Source organism: Pleurodeles waltl, chromosome 1_1, assembly GCF_031143425.1.
Source record: "Pleurodeles waltl isolate 20211129_DDA chromosome 1_1, aPleWal1.hap1.20221129, whole genome shotgun sequence".
NCBI lineage: Eukaryota > Metazoa > Chordata > Amphibia > Caudata > Salamandridae > Pleurodeles > Pleurodeles waltl.
The window spans coordinates 934,967,472-934,993,299 of NC_090436.1; the positions used below are offsets into that span (position 1 = coordinate 934,967,472).

At 44.9% G+C, this 25,828-nt stretch overlaps 1 protein-coding gene across 4 annotated transcripts in view; it reads left to right on the plus strand.

Moving 5' to 3' along the window:
• LOC138289089 (uncharacterized) overlaps positions 1-25,828 on the plus strand; it is a 153,414-nt gene that overhangs the window by 118,742 nt on the left and 8,844 nt on the right. For 3 of the 4 annotated variants that reach the window (XM_069230151.1, XM_069230152.1, XM_069230150.1), the window contains one exon: positions 7,731-7,838. In XM_069230151.1, coding sequence (XP_069086252.1) covers positions 7,731-7,838 — 108 coding nt within the window. The remainder of the gene's footprint in view (positions 1-7,730; positions 7,839-25,828) is intronic. The other variant, XM_069230153.1, reaches the window with a different exon arrangement.

The following is a 25,828-nucleotide window of genomic DNA, read 5'->3' on the forward strand; positions in this document are numbered from 1 at the left end:
GGAAAAGCTGCTGTGGCAGGGTCCAAAGCAGCAGAAACATATGCTACTGGGTGATTTACGCCACCATGTGCCTGAATAAGGACAGAAAGGGCACAACAACCACATTCATGACAAAACAACAAAAATGTTTTAGAGTAGTCTGCATACCAAAAGCTGGTGCTTTGCACAGACTCTCAGCCCAGTAAAAGCTTACATACAAGCTTCATCAAAGGGCACTGGGTCAGTTACATCTTTGTGGGTCAATCCCGGCATTGGCTTTGAAATAACAGAAAAACTGGGACTCCATTGGTGACAATAGCTCACCATTCCCAAAAACATTCTGACATCTCTCTGTGTAACTGGAGGATTAATTTGCAAAATGGCAGTAACACTTTCTCTGGACACTTTCTTTGCACCTTTTTCTGTTTAGTTACCCAAATATTTCACTTCTTTCCAATAGTACTATAATTACACTGGGGGCACTTTATTTTGTATAGGTAATCAAACATTTTATTTTGCACAAGTTTCTTCCCAATATGGAAAGTGGGCTTGCGTCACAAACTACAAATTTGTGTAAACTTTCAAATTTGCCAATTTTTACAGAAATCGGTTTAGTAATTGGGTTTGTCAGTGATTGATTTGCAACTCCTACAATCTGCACTGTTTTCCCAGAAAGTGGCACATTAGGAACGTCTGCACTTCTTACAGTAGAGCGAATAGCTCCTGTATCAACAAGGAATAAAACCTGATGGCCCATTACTTTTCCATTTGCATAAGGACCCTTTTGATCTACTTCTGATGAAGCTGCTAACACACATTCTTCTTTATCCAAACTCTCACTCATCAATTCATCATTTGATTCATCCTCACTGTGAAGTATAAATTGTTGCACCATCTGATTACTTTAATTTAACTTTTGACCTGTGTTCTGCTGAGGAAGCATCACCTGCTGCTGTGCCATTGGAGCTTGAGGTATTTGCATTTGTTGCTTTGGTATCATTTGCATCTGGGACTGCATTTGCTGTGAATGTGGCACCTGAAAACGTGCCACCTTTATCTGTAGCATCAGTTGGGGACTTTGCATTTGCTGAGCAATCTGCATTTGATTATTTGTATTCTAGATATTTAAATTAGGGCCCCTTATTCTCGGTCCTCTTAAATTTGGGAAAAGTTTATTCTCATTCATATGCGTAGCAACACCTTCCAGCACCATCATTGGGCACTCCTGTTTCCAATGCCCGAGGCCCCCGTAAGCCAGACAAAGTAACATCTTTTTCATTGCTTGCATATAACCTGGATTAACAATAGTATTCAAATTGACCCATTTACCTAATGCTCCCCATGTTTGAATATTCTGAATTAAGTCCTTAATATGAATTTTCATTCCCGGTATTCTCATGTTCTCAAAATCTTTTGAATCAAATTCTAACCTATAACTTTTCAGTGGCTTTTATTTCTCAATTTCTATTTCATATTTCTCTGCAAATTCTGATCATTTCTGATGTGCCAATCCTGCTCTGTTTGTAACAATTCTGCACATGAAGCTTACTTCATCTTCATTATATGGGTCAATTTTACTTAACTCAAGTGTACCTTTAATCATTTCATTCAATTCTAATATAAGTCTTGCCAGGTTCAATGATTTTCATCCCTCAGCATTTGTTTTTGATCCGCTCATTTTTTCCAACCAGTCTGTTAACTGCTGAGTTGTCAAACCTTGCAGTGAAACATTATTATTTACATTGGGCATATTTTTTGGAGTAGTACATGAAGTGGCAGGAATCATCAGAAACACATTTGAATTCAATTCTGACTTTCCAAATTCTGTGAAGACATAGGATAATTTATGTCAATCAGTGGACCTGTCTTATCAAAAGTCTAATTCATTGGAAACATGACTCCCGCAGTAACATTGGGTCTCTACATGTCTACATTTGAAATAAAAAGATTCTGTACATTACTTTCTTTATTTCTATGGGCAAATGATGGCACAACAGGACCAATAGTAACAGTGCTGTTAATGCTTCTGGAATTGATTGAACATTCTGATTTCTTGAGTAAATTATTCCAGAACTTTGACATGACAGCACTGAAGAATTTAAATGTGATATTTTTACAGGTGTATACCTCAGCATTGTCTGAACTTGCACTGGAGCCACTGCACATAGTGTAGAATCCACGTAAACCATCATTAGTTTCCGGTAAATCTGTGGTATCTGTGATGAGGACACCTCTGGTACTGTCATGCTTAGTGCAGAACTTACAATAGGAATTGTAGGATAGACTACAGGTAGCTCAGGCTGAGTCATAGTTATCTGAATAACTGTGATAGTAGGAACATTAGTTGCAACTTGTACTTGACTCTGTGCTACCACAACTGGTGCACTTGGACCAGTACTAATACCTAGATTTGTCTCTTGTGTTGCTTATGGAGGAGGATGACTTCTCAGTAACTGCATTATACATTAATAATAATTTGAGTCATCATCATAAGTCAACAATTTCCTAGCCTCATCTGATTCAACTCATCATCTTCAGAAGAGTCCTTATACTTTTTCTATGTCTTTTGTCAGTCAATTCTCTCTTTCTCTTGTGTAATTGCAGTAAACATTTTAATACCTTGCAAAGCTTCAGTTCTCCAAAATGTTTGCTCATTATCCCATCTCCCCTCTAATAATGTCTTCCCAACATTTCTCATCCTCCTGTCAAATTTTAATTTATCTTGACTGGCCTCTAATTCCATTTAGCTAAAGCTTCAAGTTGTGCTGGTCTCAAGAGGAGTTTTTAATTCATAATGCACTCTCCTCACATTTTCTAAAATTCTCATATTAAAAGTTTGATAAACAAGAAACACTAAGCTACCTTCCTTCTCTGTAATTTTGCACCACTGTTTCATCCAAATATATGGTGCAGTACCTTTTTTTGTCAATTATGATATATTCAGGTGTTCCTTCTGGCTGGGCAATTTCTCCTACTCTAACTAGAATGAAAGCATCTCCCTTAAGCGTACGCTTTAATGCCTTGAAAAATGTCATTTTTACTTTAATCGGGCTTAAAACTACAATTTAAATTCAAAACAGGAAGTGATTATATTCCAAAATCCTTTTTGCTTGCCCCTCTCAGCCAACATCACTTCACAGTTGTCCACTCACCAATCGGTTTGTGGCTCCTTCTCACCAACCAACCAACCAATCCCAGTGTGGACCTAGTGATGTCACACTCACACACACAGTGGCTGACAAAGTCTTGCAGTCTCGTCTTCTAAAACTCAATACACATGCAACTAAATGCAAAGTATTGCAAGCAACAAAGAAAATCAGCACACTAACTTGTCTGTTTACTACAGGTAGCGAACACAATCACTTCGCAAGCCTCACTAATATTTTGATTGTAGCCTTTAGCTCTAACTACTACTCATTCAATCTGTGCTCTCTCTGATTTGCAAGTAAAATTCAACCAGCAAAGTTCACCCTTGACCAATACTAGATCCTTGTTGTGCACTCAGGAATCACCAATATCTGTCAAAATTAACACTCCCTTCAACACACACTTTATGAATCCTATTTGTCAACCAGGCCCTGTGGGCATGTCAAGCCTTAGCTTTCTTTTGATATTTTATTTATAAGGTGACACATAGAGGGTAACAATCAATTAGCCTTGGAGGTCGACACAAATCTTTGGACTCAGATAAGAGTGTGATAACCTCCTAACAAACAACATTAACAATATCAAATGAATTTTGGAGTCAGTCATTTACACGCATTATGACCAATGTGGCCATGAATCACCACACCAATTTAGTAAACTTCAAACATTTATTGTCCTTTAAATTAACAATGCGTAATGCATAATCAAATGCAAGACCAAATGATATAAGTACAGAAACATCACTGGCTGAAAAACCTAGACAGAATATTTATTGCTAAACATTCAAGAACCACCATGAAGACTAACAACAATGACAAATGAATGACCGAACAGAATACATTTAACTATCGCAGATGAATTGTTTACAATCAAATTATATTAAACAGTTGAATTTAGATTTTGCATCCCTAACTATTACTTCAATTCTATAACCATGTTTGGGCTCCATGCAAAAAGAAAAGAAGGCAAAACATTATTTGGAAACCATCTATCCATGGTGCTAATTAAAATAATGGTTGGATTTTCTACAAATCTGCAAGAAAAATAAATGCACATTTGCTTGTACCTCTCCTAAATGGATCAACCAATAACCTTTGATCCACGTTTCAGAAGTATCTTTCTTAATTTTCTGCACCCACGATTGGCTCATCTCCTTTTGCTTCTGGTCACCAGATTTCTCTCAAAAATTAAATTTAAGAAGTGTAGAAAAAAATTACTAACATTGAGCACTGAAGTCCATTGTTTAGTTCATACATTATTATCTCATCTCAGGAATCAAATGCAACAAGCAATGAACATAACTTTTCCACAATGTGCAAGTCACATGGGATGCTTGAAGCAACACTATTTTGCAGAGTTAACACTTTTAAAACATTGCTTCTAGAAAATTACTAAAACATGAGGCCGCCTAAACTAATGCTAAAACATGAAGAATAAAACATTTCATAATATTTAAAGTATTAATCCTTTCAGTACATATGAATACTAATTTTCAGTACATTTTATTATTATTAAGCAAAATACATTTTCATTAAACATTATATTTTTGTATTAACATACATTGTTTATGGTGCCCATCATGTCAGCTACACGTTAATATTTACTAACACATAATTTCAGTTAGGCCTTTTAATATGTTATTTCACATTATCATATTTTAATGACACAATTTTTATTATTGATGTTTGCACTCCAACACCTCTGCAGCATCTAAACTGCGCTTGCTCACAATGCTGTCCCCATTATGAGAAGGATGCTCCCACAGCTGCTGCATGATTGTCAGCTTTTGTGCTAAGGAGATTTACACAACTGTGCTGGACCTACTTCTTATGGAGTTATAGGTCAATCTGTGGGATAGTAATAGGGCCTATGGTCATGTGATGTTACTTCCTGTAATGTCTTTGATGTTGCTGCTGCACCACATAATCCTAGCTATTACCTTAACTGAATAGTGGATTCTGCGCAAGAGGTCAATGGATCGACATGACAAGTGAATGAGGGGATGTCATCAATGAGCAATGTGATCAACAACAGTAAACAATATATTTAGAATTCTGAACCTCAAACAATAACCACACCAGTTTATTAAGAGGAATTATGAATTTATTTCCCTAAATTAACAATGCTAATGTAACGAAAATAACTCTCAAAGATAAGTGATAAGCACATAGAATCAATAGTGGCTGGTTAGAATATCTTATATATCTGAGTTTAATCAAAACAATTAAGCAAATAATCTCCAATATCATAACACTGATTAATAACACCAGAATCTGTAATAATGGTAATATACACATTAGTACAAACAATCAAAGAGTGTCAATATAAATCTTGAGCATACCCTCACTAACCACAAATTAGAATTAACATGTTGGACTTAATGTAAAAGAATTTAGAAACACAAATTTAGAAAAATATACTGATTTGGGTTATTATGAAAAACATTATTGTTAATATGCAGCATTTAAACTATATGTTGTAGCTGGTACCTACAAAGCAAAAGAGACACATATAACAATGCAATTTCATACATTACTCATAGAAAAACAACATGCAGTCTACTTCAGCAAAGATACAACATCAGGTAAGTCTTCAGAAGATCGGGCCTAATGACATCTAATCCCAAATTGCTAGTATGACTCGAATCATCAGGAACTCTTGAATACACAATCTCATCTCCCTCTCTAGAATCTAACTGTAGAATATCCTACCCAGCTTGTTACAATAATCTTCAAAAAGTTTATGATTAGTCAATACATGGGGTGGTAACGATTCAACCAATAGTAGCTCTAATTGATAACCTAAATTGTTATGACATCAACAATAATCAAACACATTCAGAACAGTAACTTTTCCTCTTCCTCGTCTGTGACTCCATAGTTCCATCTTGTCTAAACTTCTCAGGAAGAAACTTCTCACAATGTAACATCTACTTACATCCTCGAGTAAGAAACCACGTATTAGTGACAATTTCAGACAATAGAACATTCAGCTTATGCAATAACTTTAGCAAACTTGACCTTGTCAGCCATAATGCAGCAACACACTAGGGGTAGCTGTGTACACATCTATTAGGTAATTTAACACACTTTTATGTAAGCATTGAACGACGGAAAATAGCCACAACTTTAGTTAGAATTTTGCTCAGTCAAAAAATAGAAATTAATTATGGCAACCATGTTCAAAAGTCACCCGTTTTTGCATAATTTTCTATACGATTGGATCAGAGAATTCACTCCACTATTGTTTATGCGTGCATATAATGGAGTTACCAGACCCATCGTAATAGGTACAGAAATTGCATCTGGACTAGCTAAAGATCCAACCCTTTGATTCTGTCCTGCACCCATGCTTTGCATTTGTGGAATCTGTATTTGAATAGGCTCTCTTTGAATCATATCCAATCCTTGTTAACCAGGAGACAACACTAAATTAGAAATCGTCCTTATGACCTGAGCCTCTGGCTGTATTTCAGGAATATTTATTTCCAACTGCTGTCTATTGTTCAGTGAATCATTGTAACTACTCTGCATCTGAACTCTTTCATTGTTCAGGGTATCCCGTGATATCTCTGATGTGGATGGTGCAGTAGGAATTTTATTATTAATTCCACCCGATTTGATCCACTCTCTCTGCTCACAATGCTGTCCCCATTTTGAGAAGGTTCCTCCCATAGTACTCTGCAGGAGTAGCTACAAATTATTGGCTCTATTCCTGCAGAGTACATAGGGGACCATTATAAGTATAATATTTAAGCCCCTTTTTAACGCCTGCTCTGAGCAGACATTAAAAGTGCTGTCGAAAATGGTGCAAGGAAATCTGTTAGATTTCCTTGCGCCATTTTTTTGGTTCCCCCTAATTCGGGAATGCCCCCTTTGCATACGTTATGCCTGGCGCAGATATAATATTAACATAATAATATTAATTAGTAATACTGCAGAATTCTTTTATGTACTATGACATACCTTTATGAATCTTTCCCAAAACACCTGAAATGGGAATCATCAGGGAATAAGCGAATAGTCATACACAATAAAACCAGATACAAATGACTATGCCATCATTGCACTTTTACTAATAGGGAATAGGAGATTCGCAATGGCAAGTGAGAGTAAATAAAATAGTACTGCTGATGTCCTATGTCCTGTGCACATAAATGCTTTTGTGCGTGAGCCCATATATTTTTTAATTAATTGTATCAGAGATCCCCATGTTTTGGCTGTGCTTTTGCTCTGGGAAGAAAGGCCAATCTAGGGCAGAGCTTGCAGGACACTATTAATTTCCTACCACTACTACTTGGCAATTTATCAGGAGTTGTCCGATACCTCAGCCCTTTTTCCATTAATAATACATTTGATCTAAGGGTTCCATCTTTCTGGTAGCCCACAGACTTGCTATACCAGTTGAATCTGCTGTCAGGTTTTCCTGAGTCCTGTAATGGCCTGAGCAAGTAATTCTCCTATCTTGGCTATATATAGTAGCAGTAGTGCAAGCATTCTTCTCTGCAATATTACTGTGGATCTGCCTGTCTAATGTGTCAATATATAATCAATAAAGTGTAGGGACATTTGTATCTTAGTAACCTTTATTTTGTTTATGCATAGGACTGTCATTATCAGTAAGAACTGTGAACAAGACAGTGAAGCTGCTGAAACAATTCATGCAGAATCCAATGAGAACACTCTCTCTGGTGAGGATGGAACACTTAATCTGTAAGTTTAAGTATAAAGAGTATCATGTTTATTCTTATCTAATATTTCAAGATGTTAGTATTTCACAAATTTCATTGAGACCTCATACTACTTATATTTTCATATTAACTGGATGGTGCAAATATTCCCTGGGTTTGATTGATGACATCAACTTTCAGGTTACTGCAACTCACGGGGACATGTTTTTGGAAATGGTGGTGATACCTTAGATTTGAGATCCTGAAATAAATATCCATTCTTGCAAAATATCACAATTGCACATTTTACCCTTTTTAGCATCTCAAGGAAAAATACCACAATTAATACAGATAATTACTACCTTTTGACCTCACCCACTGTCTGTTCTCAAGGGACCTGGGAATCTAGAAGGAACTGGGAAATGATTATGACAATGATTGCCTACTTCCTCTGAGACACTAGTAAGTAAATACTACTGTAAGCTCCCTGAAATACCACCTGTTTAGTACTCCCTGACATTCAGGGAAGCAAGAGGTTGAACTTTTCAGACATAGGGATAGATTTGGAGATTGCCGGCCAGGATACTCTGCTACAAATGTCTGATGGAGTACCATGTCTGTCAAACCAACGGTCCTCCTACCCTAATTAGGGTAAGGAAGACCACCAGAGTCAATGGAGCATCAGTTGCCTCTGTTGACAGAAATCTTCCTCCAATGGCCCAACAGAGAAGGGGACATCAAAGAAAAGACGTTACACCACACACAGTGTTTAGGGTGGATGGTATGATGTCCTTTTTTTCTAGCCCTTCCTAGCAGGAAACCCTAATACATAGAGTAGGCAATAACCGTATTGTCATGCCAAAGCAATTTCAATAGGATTTTCTTGCAGTACAGGGTAACCTGCCTTGCAAGTTTAACAAATATATGCAAACACATCAAATGTTCCAATCATACAGTAACTATCCAATAACACAATAAACAACAAAATACAATATAAAAATGAAAAAACATCATGATATCTGACCATCAAATAAAATAACAAGTAACAAGTTAAGATCAGGAGATACTCTTTTGCCTTGTGTTTGAGAGAGGTGGGTGGAGAGATATGTGCCAGTGGCCAGATGGCATCACATAACTTTACCTGTAATCTTGTGTTCCAGAGTAGCGTGTGCCTGGCTGCAAAGCACTTCAGCTTCTCGTCAGTGGTAGTAGGAGCTATATATATACAATTTACAACTTATGGGTAGATGCCTATCAAGGCTGTTTGGTATGTCTTGAATTTTGTAGATATTCGTAGATAATCTGTTAAATATTTAGGACAAAGCCCTTGAACTGATTTCCCAAAAGAACCAGAACGTTCAGAGATGTGCAATCTCCATTATACAGTGATCTTATAAATAATCTTACAATTTAATCAAGTTATGTTTCACAGTGTTCTGATAGGTAGTCGACCCCTACATCAATCTAGAAATGAGCTCAGTCTGAATTAGCCAGGTTAGTTGATAATCTTACAGTGGAGTATCTTTATGCAGGTTGGCAAAACAAAACTGTGCAGCCATAATCGCGGTAGACAATGGATTATTGTGAGACCAGGCATCCTTGGCATGGTCTCCCCTGTCTTTTTGCCTCTGCTTCCCATGTTTTGACTGTGTGCTGGACTCTGTTTTTGCTGGTGTTGTTACTCTGGGCACTTTATCACTGCTGACCAGTGCTAAAGTGCAAGTGCTCCCCGAGTAAATTGTATGTGTAATTGGCTTTTCCATGATTGTCAAATTTGATTTACTAGTAATTCCCTAGTAAAGTGCAGTAGAGGTGTCCAGGACCTTTAAATCAAATGCTAGTAGTGGCCTACAGCACTGATTATGCCACCCACATGGGTAACCCTGTAAACATGGTTCTGCCACTGCAGTGTCTGTGTGTGCAGTTTTTAAACTGTCAATTCGAGCTGGCAAGTGTACCCACTTGCCAGAGCCAAACCTTCCCTTTTTATACATGTAAGACACCCCTAAAGGAGGCCCTAGGTAGTCCCATGGGCAGGGTGCAGTGTATGTTAAAGGTAGGACATGTATTGTTGTGTTTTTACATGTTCTAACAATGAAATCCTGCCAAATTAGGGTTTCACCGTTGCAAGGCCTATCTCTCTCATAGGTTAACATGGGGCTGCCTTTAAATAACTTTTAAGTGCAATTTCCCTTTGGGAGCCAATAGAGATGTGGAGTTTGGGATTTCTGAACTCACAATTTAAAGACATCTTTTAGTAAAGTTGATTTTTAGATTGGCAGTTTGAAAATTCCACTTTTAGAAAGTGGGAATTTTCTTGCTTAAACCATTCTGTGACCCTGCCTGCTTGTGTATTGTTTGTCTGAGTCAGACTGACAGTCGGGATGTTTGTGAATCTCCACTAGACAGTGACACAAAGGGACCTGGGGTGTAGCCTGCGTATCTTGATGGGCCATCTGGGCTAAAGTGGAGGGAGGAGTGGTCACTTACACCTGAAGGGGCTGTGCCTGCCCTCATACAATGCAGTCTCCAGCTCCCTGGTGTGAGTCTGGAGCTAGGCCTGTGCAAGGCAGGATCTTGTGAACAACAGGGACTTTCCTTTGAAGTTTGTCAATTTCAAAGACAAAAAGGGGTATAAGGAGTAGACACAAAACCCCAGATTTGTAGATTACTTCTGGATTCAAGAGGAACCTAAGCCGAAGGAGAAGAGCTGAAGAGCTGGAGGAGAAGTACTGCCCCTTTGTCTGTGACTGTGCTTTGTTGGGTTGCCCTGCAGTTGCTGCTTGTACCTGAAAGAGTGGACTTTGTGGTATATTCCTGCTTGTGAAGTGTCTCCAAGGGCTCGGACTGAACTTGCCTCCTGTTTTGAAGTCTTGGGGCCATCAAAGACTTCCTCTGCCAGCACCTGGCATCTCTGCTGACACTCCTACCCTGCTGAGTTGTGCCCTATCCAGTCCCTGAGCCCTTGAAAGGTGAAGCTGGTGGAACCAAGACTAAAATGCACACACAGGAGCCGTGCAGGTAAACTTTTTGACTCACCACCTGCAATGCAGCTGTAAAAACAAAACAATACCTGCATTGCGGCTAAAAAATGGATGTACCGCTGCATCGTGGCTGGGAAATCGACGCATCACCTGCATCACAGCTGGAAAAATGACACAACATCCGCTTGTGGCAGCTGAAAATGACCCCCCCCGCAGTGCGGTTCTCCATCACCGTGTGGCCGGATTTTGTACACATCATCGCTGGGCATCAAACTCTACTTGAACCTACATGGATCTGAGGTGCCCATCTGGCAATCAGCGTATCGCTCTCTTACAGGAGAGAAAAACAAAGAATCACCTACCCAACCAGAGAAGAAACTATGCATGGTCTCACTTGCGAGTAAGGAATCAAAGCATCGTGGACTTTTCCGATGCATTCTTGCTCATGTGGCTTTATTTTTGACACAATCCAGGTACTTTGTGTAACAACAACGCTTCCATTGTTTTATCTGGAGTAAAACTCTTTTTAATTTAAAAATTAATAACTTTACTTGGGTATGTTGGATTTTTGTTGTGTTGGTCTTTATTTGATTTAGATAAATATTAGCTATTTTTCTAAACTGGTGTAGTGCCCATTTTGTAGTGTTTTCACTGTATTACTGTGTGTGTATGTGTGTGTGGTACAAATACTTTACACATTGCCTTTGGGATAAGCCTGACTGCTTGTGCCAACCTATCAAGAGGGTGAGCAGGGGTTATCCAAGTGTGTATGCCCTTTATCCTGTGTAGAGTGAGGGTCCCTGCTTGGACAGAGTGCAAACTGACTGCCACCCAGAGACCCCATTTCTAACTTTGGTTATCAGTGGTGAAGAGAAAACTTGTATTTGTACTTGACATACAGTGATTAAGTGTACACTATTGTTCTCAGTGCAGACTATTACGTGACCACATACTACGTGTTTTTGCTTTTTCTCTTTTTGAATTTTTTTCTGCTACCTTTTTTGTTTTTTCTTGTGAACTCTCTAATCTTTTTGGACGTTTGCATTTTTGAGTGAACTCATCAACATGTCTCAATCTGGGGATGCACCAGCTGTGGCTACAAAGGTTGTGTTTGAGTTGGAGAAACTGGAAGAGTACACAGTGCCTCAACTTAAGAAAGTTAGTAAGGATCTTGCCTCCCCAATCAAGAGCTCCACCAGGAAGGAGGAGCTCCATTGTGTGCCTGCGTGGTAGCCAAGGATGCTGGGGGCACACAGAGTAGGAGGATGAGAGTGAGGAGGTGCAGAGTGTTCATAATGTAGTGTTGGGTAATCCTGTTCTACCTGGGGGAGGGTCTCTAGGGCAGGCAGTAGTGTTTTATCCAAAGGTCTGACCCCTGAAGAGTTGCAAGACAGACAAGCAGAGAGGGTGCACCAATGAGAGTTAAGAAACTTAAAATGGAGATGAAAGAGAGAAGGTTGGCTATAGAAGAAAATAAGATGCTTTTGACTCATGAATTAAATTTGAGGGAGCTGGACCAAAGGAGACAGTCCAGCAGAGATGGTGGCAGCAGTACCTCAGAGCAGCCTGAGAGGTGGTACACATTCCAAAGGACTCAGTAAAGGATTACAAGAATGAAGATGACATCTATTTGTGGTTCAAGGGGTATGAACCAGCTCTCCACATGAACATGGTCCCTGAAGCACATTGGGGGGGTGGGAGGTCTGTGGAAGCACTTTGACGTAGAGAGGAGGAACACTTTGACATCCTTTGGGGATCTTCAGGGAGCCACCTACTCTATCATGAACGACACCTACTCACCAAATATAGTCTTACTCCTGAGCAGTATAAGGAAAAGTTTAGGTCATATAAGAAGGAATCCCAAACTTGGTTGGAATGTGTAGACCTTTTTTGTAGGACACTGCATGGTTGGGTGAAGGAAGTAAGGTGACAATTTATGAGGGGCTCTACAATTTAATTGCTTGGGAGTATTTGTATAGTCTTTGTTTTCCAGAGCTGTGCCAGCATCTAATTAACAGCAAGCTGACTGATCCCAGAAAGCTCGCTTAGGAAGCTGGTTGGTGGGAGAGCACCAAGGTTCAAAGAAGATATGGAGGAGACTCCTCCAAGGGTGGGCAGGGTCCCCATCAGAAAAAGTGGCAGGGTAAGTATAAACAGGGGGAGTTCTCTAAAGGGCCCCAACCTAGCACCCATGGTAAGGATTCCCACCTCCCAAGTGAAAAGAAACCATGGTTCTCTACAAGGACCCCTGCAGAGAGTGGTCTCTGCAAGTGCTATGTATGTGATCAGGTGGGTCATGTGAGGGGGGATCCCAAATGTCCTAAGGGGACACAGGCACCCACTGGTGCTCAGTCACAGGGTTTGGCCAGTGTAGCTCTTGGGGAGGAGTTGGTTCCAGGTGGGTGGGAGCCAGCTGAGATGACCCTTTTCTAACTAGGAGACAGCGAGATGGTCCAGAGGACCCTAGTGCCTGAGAACACTAAGAAGTACAGGCAGTGGGTGACCATCAGTGGACAGAGAGTAGATGCTCTGAGAGACAAATGAACCAATGTGCCTATTGTGAGAAGTCATCTGGTGTCTGAAGAGCAGGTAGTTCTCCATGCACTTCACCAAGTAGTTGCAGTAGACAACTCTGAGTGCCTGTGCAAAGTGGTGCAGGTTCTCTTTGAGTGGTGGGGGGGGGTCTCAGGTTCCTTGAAAGTAGCTGTGAGTCCAACCATGCCTGTTGATTGTCTGCTTGGCAATGACCTGGAGGATTTCCCTTGGAAGGAGGTGGAAAGCATGTCTCACTTGGAGATGTTGGGTCTGCCTGGGTAGGTGTGTGTGTCTACCCGGTCAATAGCAGCTCCTCAGGGTGCTCAGGGACCCTGGAGCCTGAAAGAGTGGTCCAGGTGCCTTCCAGAAGGAGGAAGGACAAAGGGCATGGGAAACGTGCCCCAGACGTTCCCACATTCCAGGAGGAGGCTGAACCCGGTGGGGATGCCCCAGAGCCTACAGGGGAACTGGGGGAGGTGCTCAAGCTGAGTCAATGGCAGCAGGAAGGGGGTCCCACCAGAGAAGCATTCTGTGAGGCACAGAAGTCATGCACTACTCTGGAGGGTTTGCGGCAGCAGCCTGCAGACCAGGCATCTGACAAGGAGTCTGGATCACACTTGATTTGTTGGAAGGATGGCCTCTTATATAGTGAGCCTAACATTGCTGAGCCTGGGGCAGCCCATCTGCAGGTGGTAGCCCAGTGCTTCACAGTCTTCCTATTGGGTTTGGCTTATGATGTGCCTTTAGCTGGTCATTTGGGGCATCACAAGGTCTTTGAAAGGCTTGTCACCCACTTTTACTGGCCCCAAATGAGCAGGCACTCTGATGCATTTTGTAGGTCTTGCAGACTTGTCTGGCAAGTGGTAAGAGTGGGGGGAAATGTAAAGCTCCCCTCCAACCTTTTCCTGTAGTCAGCTTCCCCTTTGAAAGGGTAGGTATTGACATTATTGGGCCTCTGGATCCCAAGATAGCCATGGGCAACAGGTTTATACTGGTCTTGGTGGACCATGCCAACCGGTACCCAGAAGCTCTACCTCTTAATTAGATCAATCACAGCCCCTCTGGTGGGCCGGGCATTGATGAGATTTTTTACCTGTATGCGGTTCCCCAAGGAGGTGATACCTGACAGGGATACCAACGTCATATCTACTTATATGTAGTCTCTGTGGAAGGAGTGTGGGGTGACATACAAGTTCATCACTCCTTATCACCCCTAAGGAAATGGTTTGGTTGAGAGATTTAACCAAAACTTGAAGGGCGTGATTATGGACCTGTCTGAGCCCATGAGGCGTAAGTGGGATTTCCTCTTGACATGCCTTCTGTTTGCTTAAAGGGATGTTCCACAAAAGGGACTTGGCTTTTGCCCCTTTGAGTTGCTGTATGGCCACCTTGTGAGGGGACCTCGGAGTCTGGTAAAGGAGGGCTTGGAGAAAGCCTCCAGTAAGCCCCCCCCCCGGATGTTTTCAGTTACATGTTGGCTTTTAGGAACCAAACAGCCCGCTTCAGTAAGCTCGCTCAAGAAAATCTTGAAGCAAGCCAGGAGGACATGAAACACTGGTATGACCAGATTGCCACTCTGGTTGAGTTTCAGCCTGTCCAGAAAGTGTGGATCATTGCCCCAGTGGAGCCTTGGGCTCTCCACGATAAGTGGAATGGGCCTTTTGAAGTGGTGGAGCACAAGAGTGAGGTCACCTATCTGGTGAACTTGCAGACTCCAAGGAACCCTTTAAGGGTCCTGCATGTGAACCACCTCAAACCTCACTTTGAGAGGTCGAAAGTGTCCGAGCTCCTAGCAACAGATGACGGGGTGGAGAAAGAGAGTGAGTCTCTTCCTGACCCCCTGTCTGCTCAGGAGAAAGATGGGTCTGTGGAGGGTGTGAACCTCTCCCACTCACTGACCCCAGAGCATCAGAAGGATTGTCACCTGGTGTTGGGACAATTTGCCTCCTTATTCTCCTTGACCCCAGGGGTCACTCAATTGTGTACACATGATGTGGACACTGGGGACAGTCCACCTGTAAAACACGAGATTTACAGGGAGACTGAGAAGGTCAGGGCTAGCATCAAGGATGAGATGTCCAAGATGTTAGAATTAGGGGTTATTGAGTTCTCCAGTAGCCCTTGGGCCAGTCCAGTGGTCTTGGTCCCAAAGGCTGCTGCACCCAGTGCTACTCCAGAACTCAGGTTCAGTGTGGACTACTGTGGACTCAACACCATCACAAAGACTGACATGCACCCCATCCCCGAGCTGATGAGCTTATTGATCGGTTGGGAGCTGCCAAGATTCTCCGCACGTTTGATTTAATGTCTGGGTATTGGCAGATTGCTCTAACTGAGGGGGCCAAAGAGAGGTCTGCATTTTCCACTCCAGATGGACACTACCAGTTCAGGGTGTGCCCATTGGGATGAAAAATGCCCCTGCCACATTTCAGAAGCTGGTTAACCAGGTTTGGGCTTGGTTGGAGGACTTCAGTGCAGCCTACCTGGCTGCCATTGAAGTGTTCAGCTTCAGCTGGGAGGAACACTTGCAGCACCTCTGCAAAGTGTTGGAGGCTCTGCAGAAGGCAGGCCTTGCTATTAAGGCAAGTAAGTGCCAAATACGGCAGGGTTCTGTGGTGTACTTAGGACACCAGGTGAGGAGTGGCCTGGTGGCACCCCTGCTGCCAAACATTGATATCATTCTGGCTTGGGAGCCTCCCAGGACCTAGACTGAGGTGAGAGCCTTTTAGTTCTCACAGGACACTGTAGGAGTTTCATCAAGGGGTATGGCGGTATTGTTGCTCCTTTGTGCGAGTTAACCTCCAAGAAGCAACCCAAAAAGGTGATCTGGGCTGAGGCTTTGCCAGAGAGCTTTTGCTGCCCTGAAGGGAGCCATGTGTGCGGCACTCATGCTGAAGGTGCCTGACTGCCCCAAAGAGTTTGTCATGCAGACTGATGCTTCAGAGCATGGTGTGTAAGCGGTACTGTAGCCAGCCTGTAGCCTTCATTAGTAGGGGGTTATTTCCCCAGGAAAGTAGGTGGAGTGCAATTGAACAAGAAGCTTTTGCTGTGTGTCGTCTGGGCGCTGAAGAAGTTAAGATCCTACTTGTTTGGGATTCACTTCTGGGCTCAGACAGGTCACAGGCCCCTCAGATGGTTAATGCAGATGAGGGGTGAGAACCCCAAATTGTTGAGGTGGTCCATCTCCCTACATGGAATGGACTTTAGGGTGGAATACGGCCCTGGAACAGAACACGCCAATGCTGGTAGTCTGTCCAGATTCTTCCGCCATAGGGATGAGAACTCCCATGAGGGTGGGTAGATATCCCCACTTTCAGCTGGGGGGACATGTGTTAGACCTGGCATCCTTTCGTGGTGTCCCCTGTCTTTTTTCCCTCTGCTTCCCATGTTTTGACTGCTGGACTCTGTTTTTGCTGGTATTGTTACTCTGGGCCATTAACCACTGCTGACCAGTGCTAAAGTGCAAGTGGTCCCTGTGTAAATTGTATGTGTAATTGGCTTTTTCATGTTTGCCATGTTTGATTTGCTAGTAGGTCCCAAGCAAAGTGCATTAGTGGTGCCCACGGCCTGTAAATTAAATGCTACTAGTGGATATGCAGCACTGATTGTGCCACCCCTATGAATAGCCCTGCAAACATGGCTCACACCTCCAACTGCAATGTCTGTGTGTGCAGTTTTTAAACTACCAATTCGACCTTACAGGTGTCCCCTACTTGCTAGGCCCAAACCTTTCCTTTTTATACATGTAAGGCATCCCTAAGGTAGGCCCTAGGTAGCCCCTTGGGCAGGGTGCGCTATATGTTAAAGGTAGGACATGTACTAGTGTGTTTTTACATGTCCTAACAGTGAAATACTGCCAAATTTGGTTTTCACTGTTGCAAGGCTTATCTCTCTCATAGGTTAACATGGGGGCTGCCTTTAAATGACTTTTAAGTGTAGTTTCCCTTTGGGAGCAGATAGAGACAGGAGTTTGAGGTCTCTGAACTCACAATTTAAAAATACATCTTTTAGAAAAGTTGGTTTTTCGATTGGCAGTTTGAAAATGCCACTTTTAGAAAGTGATTCTGACTCGCATGTGATCAGCGGATATGGATGGAGACAGACGCTAGCGGTCCCATATTTAAAAGGTTTAAGTCCCCTGGTGTGTTGCTACAGAGCCTATTTTTGCAACCTGTTGTATTCTTTAAAAACACTGAGTCCTGCTGATGGTCTGACGGATCTCTGACTGCCACTACAGTCTGAAACCTCAACATTACCTTCTCATTTGACAAGCTGAATTGAAAGTCTATGATATTGCTTGAACTGGGACTGAAAACCAGGCAATTATTGTGCAGAACTGTGTCATAAGGAGAGGAGGGTTATAACCCCTTCCTGGATCTGCAGTTGGAATTCAATCTCACGACCTAGAGGGGTTATATACAGTGTTGTTGTTTATGAGATGGACAGTACGGATTTGTCTTATTCATTAATTGAATACTGGAACATATGTATGCATACTATATCAAATAATTCCTCTAGGAGCATTTTTAAGTGAGGCTTTTAGAAAGTAGGCATTTTCTTGCTCAAACTATTCTGTGACTGCCTGCTTGTGTATTCCTTGGCTGGGTCAGACTGACAGTTGGGCTGTTTGTGAAACTTAACTAGACGGTGACACAAAGGAAGCTGGAGTGCAGCCTGCATATCTTGATGGGCCATCTGGGCTAGAGCGGAGGGAGGAGTGGTCACTTCCACCTGAAAGGGCGGGCCTGCCCTCACACAATGCAGTCTCCAACCCCCTGGTGTGAGGCTAGAGCCAGCCCTGGGCAAGTCAGGCTCTTGGGAACAACAGAGACTTTCCTTTGAGGTTTGCAAACTTCAAAGGCAGAAAGGGGTATAAGTAGTGGACCCAAAACCCCAGATTTTTAGGTTACTTCTGGATTCAAGGGGAAACTCTGCCAAGGAGGAGGAGTACTGCCCCTTTGCCTGTGACTGTGCTTTGCTGGGTTGGCCTGCAGTTGGTGCTTCTGCCTGAAAGAGGACAAAGACTGGACTTTGTGGTATATTCCTGCTTGTGAAATGTCTCCAGGGGCTTGGACTGAGCTTACCTCCTGTTTTGAAGTCTCAGGGCCATCAAAGACTTCCTCTGCCAGCACCTGGCCTCTCTGCTGAGACTCCTACCCTGTCTAGTGGTATCCTATCCAGTCCCTGGACATCCTTGAAAGGTGAAGCTGATGGAACAAGACTGAAATCCACACACAGGAGCCGTGCATGGAAACTTTTGATGCACCCTATGCAGCGCAGCTGTAAATACGACACAACACCTGCATCGCGGTGGAAAAACAACGTAACACCTGCTTGCGGCTGCTGAAAACAGTGCAACCCCCACGCAGCGCGGTTCTCCATCACCGTGTGGGCCGATTTTGCACGCATTGACGCTGGGCATCAAAATCCTTGTGAACCTGCCCGGATCCGAGGTGCCCCTCTGGAAATTGATGCATCGCTTTCTTGCTGGAGAGAAAAACGAGGCATTACCTACCCGACCAAAGAAGAAATGACGATCATCCTCACTTGTGAGTAAGGAATCAACGCATCACTGACTTTTCCGATGCACGCCCGTGCGGCTTTATTTACTATGCAAACCAGGTACTTTGTGTTACAATAATGCTTCGATTGTTTTCAATGGAGTAAGACTCTTTTTAATTTAAAAATTCCTAACTTTACATGCATATGATGGATTTTTGTTGTTTTGGTCTAGTTTGATCTAGATAAATATTGGCTATTTTTCTAAACTGGTGCAGTGCCAATTATGTAGTGTTTTCACTGTATTACTTTGTGTGTGTTTGTGTGGTACAAATACTTTACACAATGACTGCTTGTGCCAAGCTACCAGGAGGGTGAGCAGGTGTTATCCAAGTGTGTATCTACTTTACCCTGACTAGAGTGAGGGTTCCTGCTTGGAAAGAGTGCAAACTGACTGCCAACCAGAGACCCCATTTCTAACAATTATCAAACAAAAAAGAAGTATTAAATAATATCCCCAACATCCTGATTAAGTGACCTGGAGGAGAGAAAATACTAAACTCAATACTGATTTTCTTGGAATCTGCCAAAGTTTCAATCTTGAATGGCTAAAGCATAATTACCTTTGCCCACTGATTATCTGATCTTGATTAAGCAGCAATGCACTGTAGAAGCAGTGAAAGACTCAGCAAGTACAACCAAAATCTGTGTTTCACCCACATACGTTTAGCACCAAATTCCATTGAATATAATTGAAAAGTATGAAAGCAATTTTGTAGATGTTAAATAGTACCAGGAAAGAATAGAACCTTGGGTACACCACGTACATGGGCATGAGAGGTGGGGATTACTGGTAAAGGAGTACTCTTTTACACACCCTTCTTTATCTGCAAAACAGCAACAAAACATTAAACTCCCTATTAATAATCATGCAAAGAGGGCTCATTCTACTCTGTTTGTACTAATTGTGTATGAATATTTAAATATTAATCCCATTTTATACATTTTATAAGTTTGGAGCCGATTCACTAAGTCATGAAAGAGTGCATCTAAGAGTGCTACACATGAACTACTCCAAAATGCCTATGTGAATAGGCCTCTGGACACTCTGTAATATAAAACAATTGAACCACTGACAGGCCTTGTCTTCCCTACCACTGATTGTAACTTCTCTTATTCTAGTCCATGATCATGGCATCAAAAGTGGAGGACAAGCCATCACAGTTAAGACAGTTGCATCATCATGATCATGCAGGAAAAAGGGAATTAGTTAGCTTCTATTCAGCATTACATTCTCTATGCCACTAAGGAGGTGGAAACCTGACCAAAGTCAGAAAATAAATTTGATTTCAAGTAAGTCTTTACTTGGTCTGCTTCTATAGTTTTTGTTATGGCCAGTCAAGGAAGGGTTGCAATTGTCATCTAGTTTGTCAACATCTGGTTGTGTCATTTGTTCACATTGAGTATCACTATCACACTTTACAAAAAAGTGGGACAGCACCCATTCTCTGCAAAAAGTAACTAAGGCCCATATTTAAACTTTTTTAGTGCTGCATTTGCGCCGCTTTTTGACACAAAAACAGCGCAAATTTACAAAATACAATTGTATTTTGCAAGTTTGTGCCGCTTTTACATCAAAAAATGACGCAAATGAGGTGCTCAAAAGGTATAAATATGGCCCTAAGGGGGTCATTCTGACTCTGGCGGTAAAAGTCGCTTACCGCCGGCCAGAAGGCCGCCATAACACCGCCGCGGCCGCGGTAAACCGCCACGGTCATTCTGACCCGCAACAGCCAAACCGCCAAAAACCCGACATCCACAAAAATCCACCACACCAAAGGACAGCGAAAAAATGGTGCTGACCAAACCTCCACCGTCACGCCAACAGAAAAACGCCCATACCATTCCGACCCACAAATCCATGCGGCGGTCTTTCAAACGCGGTATTCCATTGGCGGTACACACCGCCGCGGTCAAAATACACACACACATAGAAAACTCAGCAACATTGGTCAGTTCGAAATACGCACACCTGATACACATACTAATACCACTCCCACACACCCAACACAATATAAAGCACACACCCACATCACCCACAAGCCCCTACGACCCGAAATCATTGATGAAGGCGAGAGACAGAGCACAGAATAGATAATCCCACAACACAGAGGCACACAACACCATCACCCACACAGAATCCACGCACCAAACACCACACACCAACACACGCACCACACCCAGCACCACAAACGCCACCCCACACCTCAACCACACCACCCCATGGCACCCCAAAGACACCCCAGGTTCAGTGACGCCGAACTCAGGGTCATGGTGGAGGAAATAGTCCGTGTAGAGCCCCAGCTCTTCGGGGCACAGGTGCAGCACACCACAATTGCCAGGAAGATGGAGCTATGGCAAAGGATAGTGGACAGGGTTAACGCGGTGGGACAGCATCCACGCAATCGGGAGGACATCAGGAAGAGATGGAACGACCTACGGGGGAAGGTGCGTTCCGTGGTATCAAGGCACAACATTGCGGTGCAGAAGACTGGCGGCGGACCCCCACCTACTCCCCCAGAATTTACCGCCTGGGAGGAGGAAGTCTTGCACATCCTGCATCCTGAGGGCCTCGCAGGAGTAGGCGGAGGAATGGACTCTGGTAAGGCAAATCTTCACTACTGCTTCCCACCCCCACCCCACCTGCATGTCAAATCATACCCCCACCCTCACCACCTCCCCCATCACACCAACCCCTAGCAAAAGGCTCACCATCACAACCCACCCATCCCAACACCAAGCCCTGCATGCGACCACAAAGCATGGACACCCATCACCAAAGCATGTCCACTGCACACACACATCACCCCCACAAGCCACACTCACAAAAGCCCCCACAAGGAAATGCCTGCACATGGGTACACGGACACCCACCCATCACACGAAATGCCACACACAGAAGCAATAACCATACCTTTATACCCCTGCAGGACCCGAACGCCACCACACCGCCACGGAGGGTCCAGAGATGTCCATCCCACCCCCAGAAGAGGCCCCCAGCGATGACAGCAGCTCTGTCTCCCTGGACCCAGACGACCAGCCCGGCCCATCGGGAACCTCTGGACAGTCGGTTCCCCACAGACAGCCACAGGCTACACCAGACCCAACCCCCTCTGGGAACACCAGCACAGCTCCCACCCAGCGGGCCCATGCCTCTGTCTCCAGGGCACGTAAATCAGCGGTGTGTCCACCACTACTGGGCACCCAGGTTGACCCACCACCCCAACAACAACAGGGACCTGGGGGCAGTGGTAGTGGGCACACTGTCCAGGGGACAGAGGCCCAGGAACACAGGGGAACTGGGAGGGCTGCTCTGCGACAGGGGGGGACAGGCCCGGGGAACCGACCCTCCAAGAGGCCCTCTCCACCATCATGGGAGCATACCACCGCTCCCAGGAGACGATGGCGACGGTACTGGCCCGGTTCCAGGAGATCCACGAACTGCAGGAGGAACAGTACATGGGGTTCAGGGAGGAACTGAGGAACATCGGTTCCGCAATGGGGACCATCGTCCTGGCCCTTACCCAGATCGTCACCACATTGCGGGACCATGTGGCACCCCAAAGGGCCCCTGTCACTAGCCCAGGCCAGGATCAGCCTACCACCTCCGCCGGCGCTAGTGGACAGGAGGCCCCCACACAACGACAGGCCACCAGAACCCCACCTCCTGTAGAAGATGAACCACCCCGACAGTTGGAACCTGAGATCTCACAAGAAGACAGAGCAGGATTGCAAGACCCCCGCCAGCCTAAGATACCCCCTGATGTCATCCCACTGTCCCACATTGTCACCCTGTCCAACCTTGAACTGCCCTTGCTCCATCCTTCCACAGGCATATGGACAATGCACCTGTGCGACTGAGAACTGGACTCTGCCATGGACATTACTCCACCCCCACCCATCCCCGCTTCCCAATCATTTACCTATATGTAGCACTTAAAATAAATCACTTATTCCACTTAAAAAAACAGGAGTCTGCTTGTATTCTTAACAACTGTATTACACATAACGGTGCAATAATGGCCAGTTACCTTGTGATGACAACATACCAATTTCAATAAGCTTTAGTCCATGGGCAAACAAAGCAGAAGTCAGGCAGTGGGTCATACAGCTCTGAAAAGGGAAGGGAAATTCACAAATCAGTGAACAGGAACTGGGGGGAAACACAGACAGTGGAGACGCATGAGGCCTCAAGTAAATGTAAATTGGGGTGGCTGTTCCTTACCTGTGTGCTACTGAAAGTATTGTTGTATGACTGTATCCCTGTTGTCCGTGTCGTCCCCGTCGTCTTCCTCCTCTTCACTTTTCCACAGGCTCCACAGCTGCAACAACACCACCATCTGGACCATCCTCCTGCAGAAAAGGCACCTGGCGTCGCAATGCAAGATTGTGAAGCATACAGCAGGCCACGATGATCTGGCACACCTTCTTTGGTGAGTACATGAGGGATCCCCCTGATATATTCAGGCACCTAAACCTGGCCTTCAGGACCCCGAAGGTCCTTTCTATGATCCTCCTAGATCGCCCATGGGCCTCATTGTACCGTTCCTCTGCCCTGGTCCGGGGATTCCTCACTGGGGTCAGTAGCCACGACAGGTTGGGGTAACCAGAGTCACCAATTAGCCACACACGGTGTCTCTGTAGCTGTTCCATCACATAAGGGATGCTGCTATTTCGCATGACATACGCGTCATGCACTGACCCAGGGAACTTGGCATTTACATGGGAGATGTACTGGTCAGCCAAACAGACCACCGGGACATTCATCGAATTATAACTTTTTCTGTTTCGGTACACCTGCTCACTGTCTTTGGGGGGAACCAAAGCCACATGGGTCCCATCAATGGCACCAATGATGTTGGGGATATGTCCAAGGGCATAGAAATCACCCTTCACTGTAGCCAATTCGCCCACCTCAGGGAAAATAATGTAGCTCCGCATGTATTTCATCAGGGCAGACAACACTCTGGACAAAACCTTAGAAAACATAGGCTGAGACATCCCACATGACATGGCCACTGTTGTCTGAAAAGACCCACTTACCAAAAAATGGAGTACTGACAGAACCTGCACCAAAGGGGGAATCCCCGTGGGTTGGCGGATGGGGGACATCAGGTCTGGCTCCAGCTGGGCACATAGTTCATGTATAGTTGCTCTGTCAAGCCGGTATGTAAGTATGATATGTCGTTCTTCCATTGTCGACAGGTCCACCAGCGGGCGGTACACGGGAGGATTCATCCTTCTCCTCGCAAGTCCCAGCGGACGGTGCCTAGGAAGGACAACATGGAGCACAGAGTCAAGCAACCCACAGTTACGTTCACACAGCTTGCACAGTACACGAATCGCTATGCATGGAACGGCTTGTATGAGTGGCTATGCAGGGCCTAGGCCTGTGTGACGCAGTAGAAATCATGCCATGTGGGCCCTTGAAATGGCGGCTGCCTGACCTGTGAAGTGTGACAGTGGGTTGTGAGGTAACTGCACTAGCGTGGCACACCGTGGCGGTAGGCGGTCGAAGACCGCGGCGCAAAGCAGCATTGGTTAACATTGAACCCTATGGGTCTCAGGAGCCAATAACGATGTGCGCCGGCGGTCGCGGTACGCACCGCCGCGGGCGTGACCGCCATTTTCTATCTGATTAATCACTCGAGACCTGATCATCCACAGGAGAGGACCTATACTGCAAGTGCTGCTGTGACCTCGGTCTGGGAGATACAATGGCTGCTGCGACTGGGGAAAGGGCCCCTGCCTTCACTGCCGAAGAATTGGAGGAACTTGTTGATGGGGTCCTCCCCCAGTATGCGCTACTCTACGGTCCTCCAGACCAACAGGTTAGTACACAGGGTGCACGTTGAATGGGCTATGCCTGTGTTGAGTGGGGTGTATGTAAGATGGTGGGGAGGGGAGCGAATGAGGACTGCAACGTACGAAAGATGAGAGCATGTGCCACATGGCAAGGTTGGGGATGGGGGGCCACTCACATTGACCAGGCAGAAAACTGATGCGATTTCTTTTACCACCCTGTACATGTCACATAGGTCAGCGCCCATCAGAAGATCGACATTTGGCGTGCCATCGCCAAGGACGTCCGGGCCCTGGGGGTCCACAACAGACGGGGCACCCACTGCCGAAAGAGGTGGGAGGACATCCGCCGCGGGACCAGAAAGACCGCCGAGTCTCTGCTGGGGATGGCCTCCCAACGTAGGAGGGGTGCCAGCCGTCAATTGACCCCCCTGATGTCCCAGATCCTGGCGGTGGCCTACCCCGATTTGGAAGGGCACGTGAGGACATCACAGCAGACACAAGGGGGTGAGTATCAGCAGATTCTGCTATCTTTGCGTGCAGGGAAGGTGTCTGGGTGGGGGAGGAGGGCTGTGGCTATCTCCAGGCCAGGGCGCATTCTGTAGGCTAGGCCCCTCCGTTAGACACGGCCCTGTGCCCCCGCCCCCCACCTCTGTAGGGTGCCAAGTACAGCTATCCATGGTCCTGCCTCACCCATGTGTGCATTTGTCGTCCATAGACCCGTAGGACTAGTCACAATAACTGAGTAGTGTACCCCCATTGCGTGGCCTAGTTCAGGGGGCTTCTGTATCTGTCCTCTCCGACAACGGTGTTGCCAATGCATGCACTCAACCTGTCTTCATTTCTCCACCCCCCCCCATTTTCTTTGTCTTCCTGTTCATGTGTGCATTAGCATCATCTGGCGGAGGAGAAGTGGCATTGGAGCACGAGGGAGCTGCATCTCACATGGCCCTGGAGGGCCATACGACAGACTCCGAGTACACCAGTGAGACGGAGGGCGAGTGGAGCTCCACAACGGCGACCCGTGGAGACGTCAGCGACACCGACACGTCCTCGGAAGGGAGCTCCCAGCGCACCAGCCCTGCCCTCCCAGCAGCCCCTCAGCCTTCGCTCCGTGCCCGCTCGCCCAGGAAGGCGGGCATCTCCTTCGCCC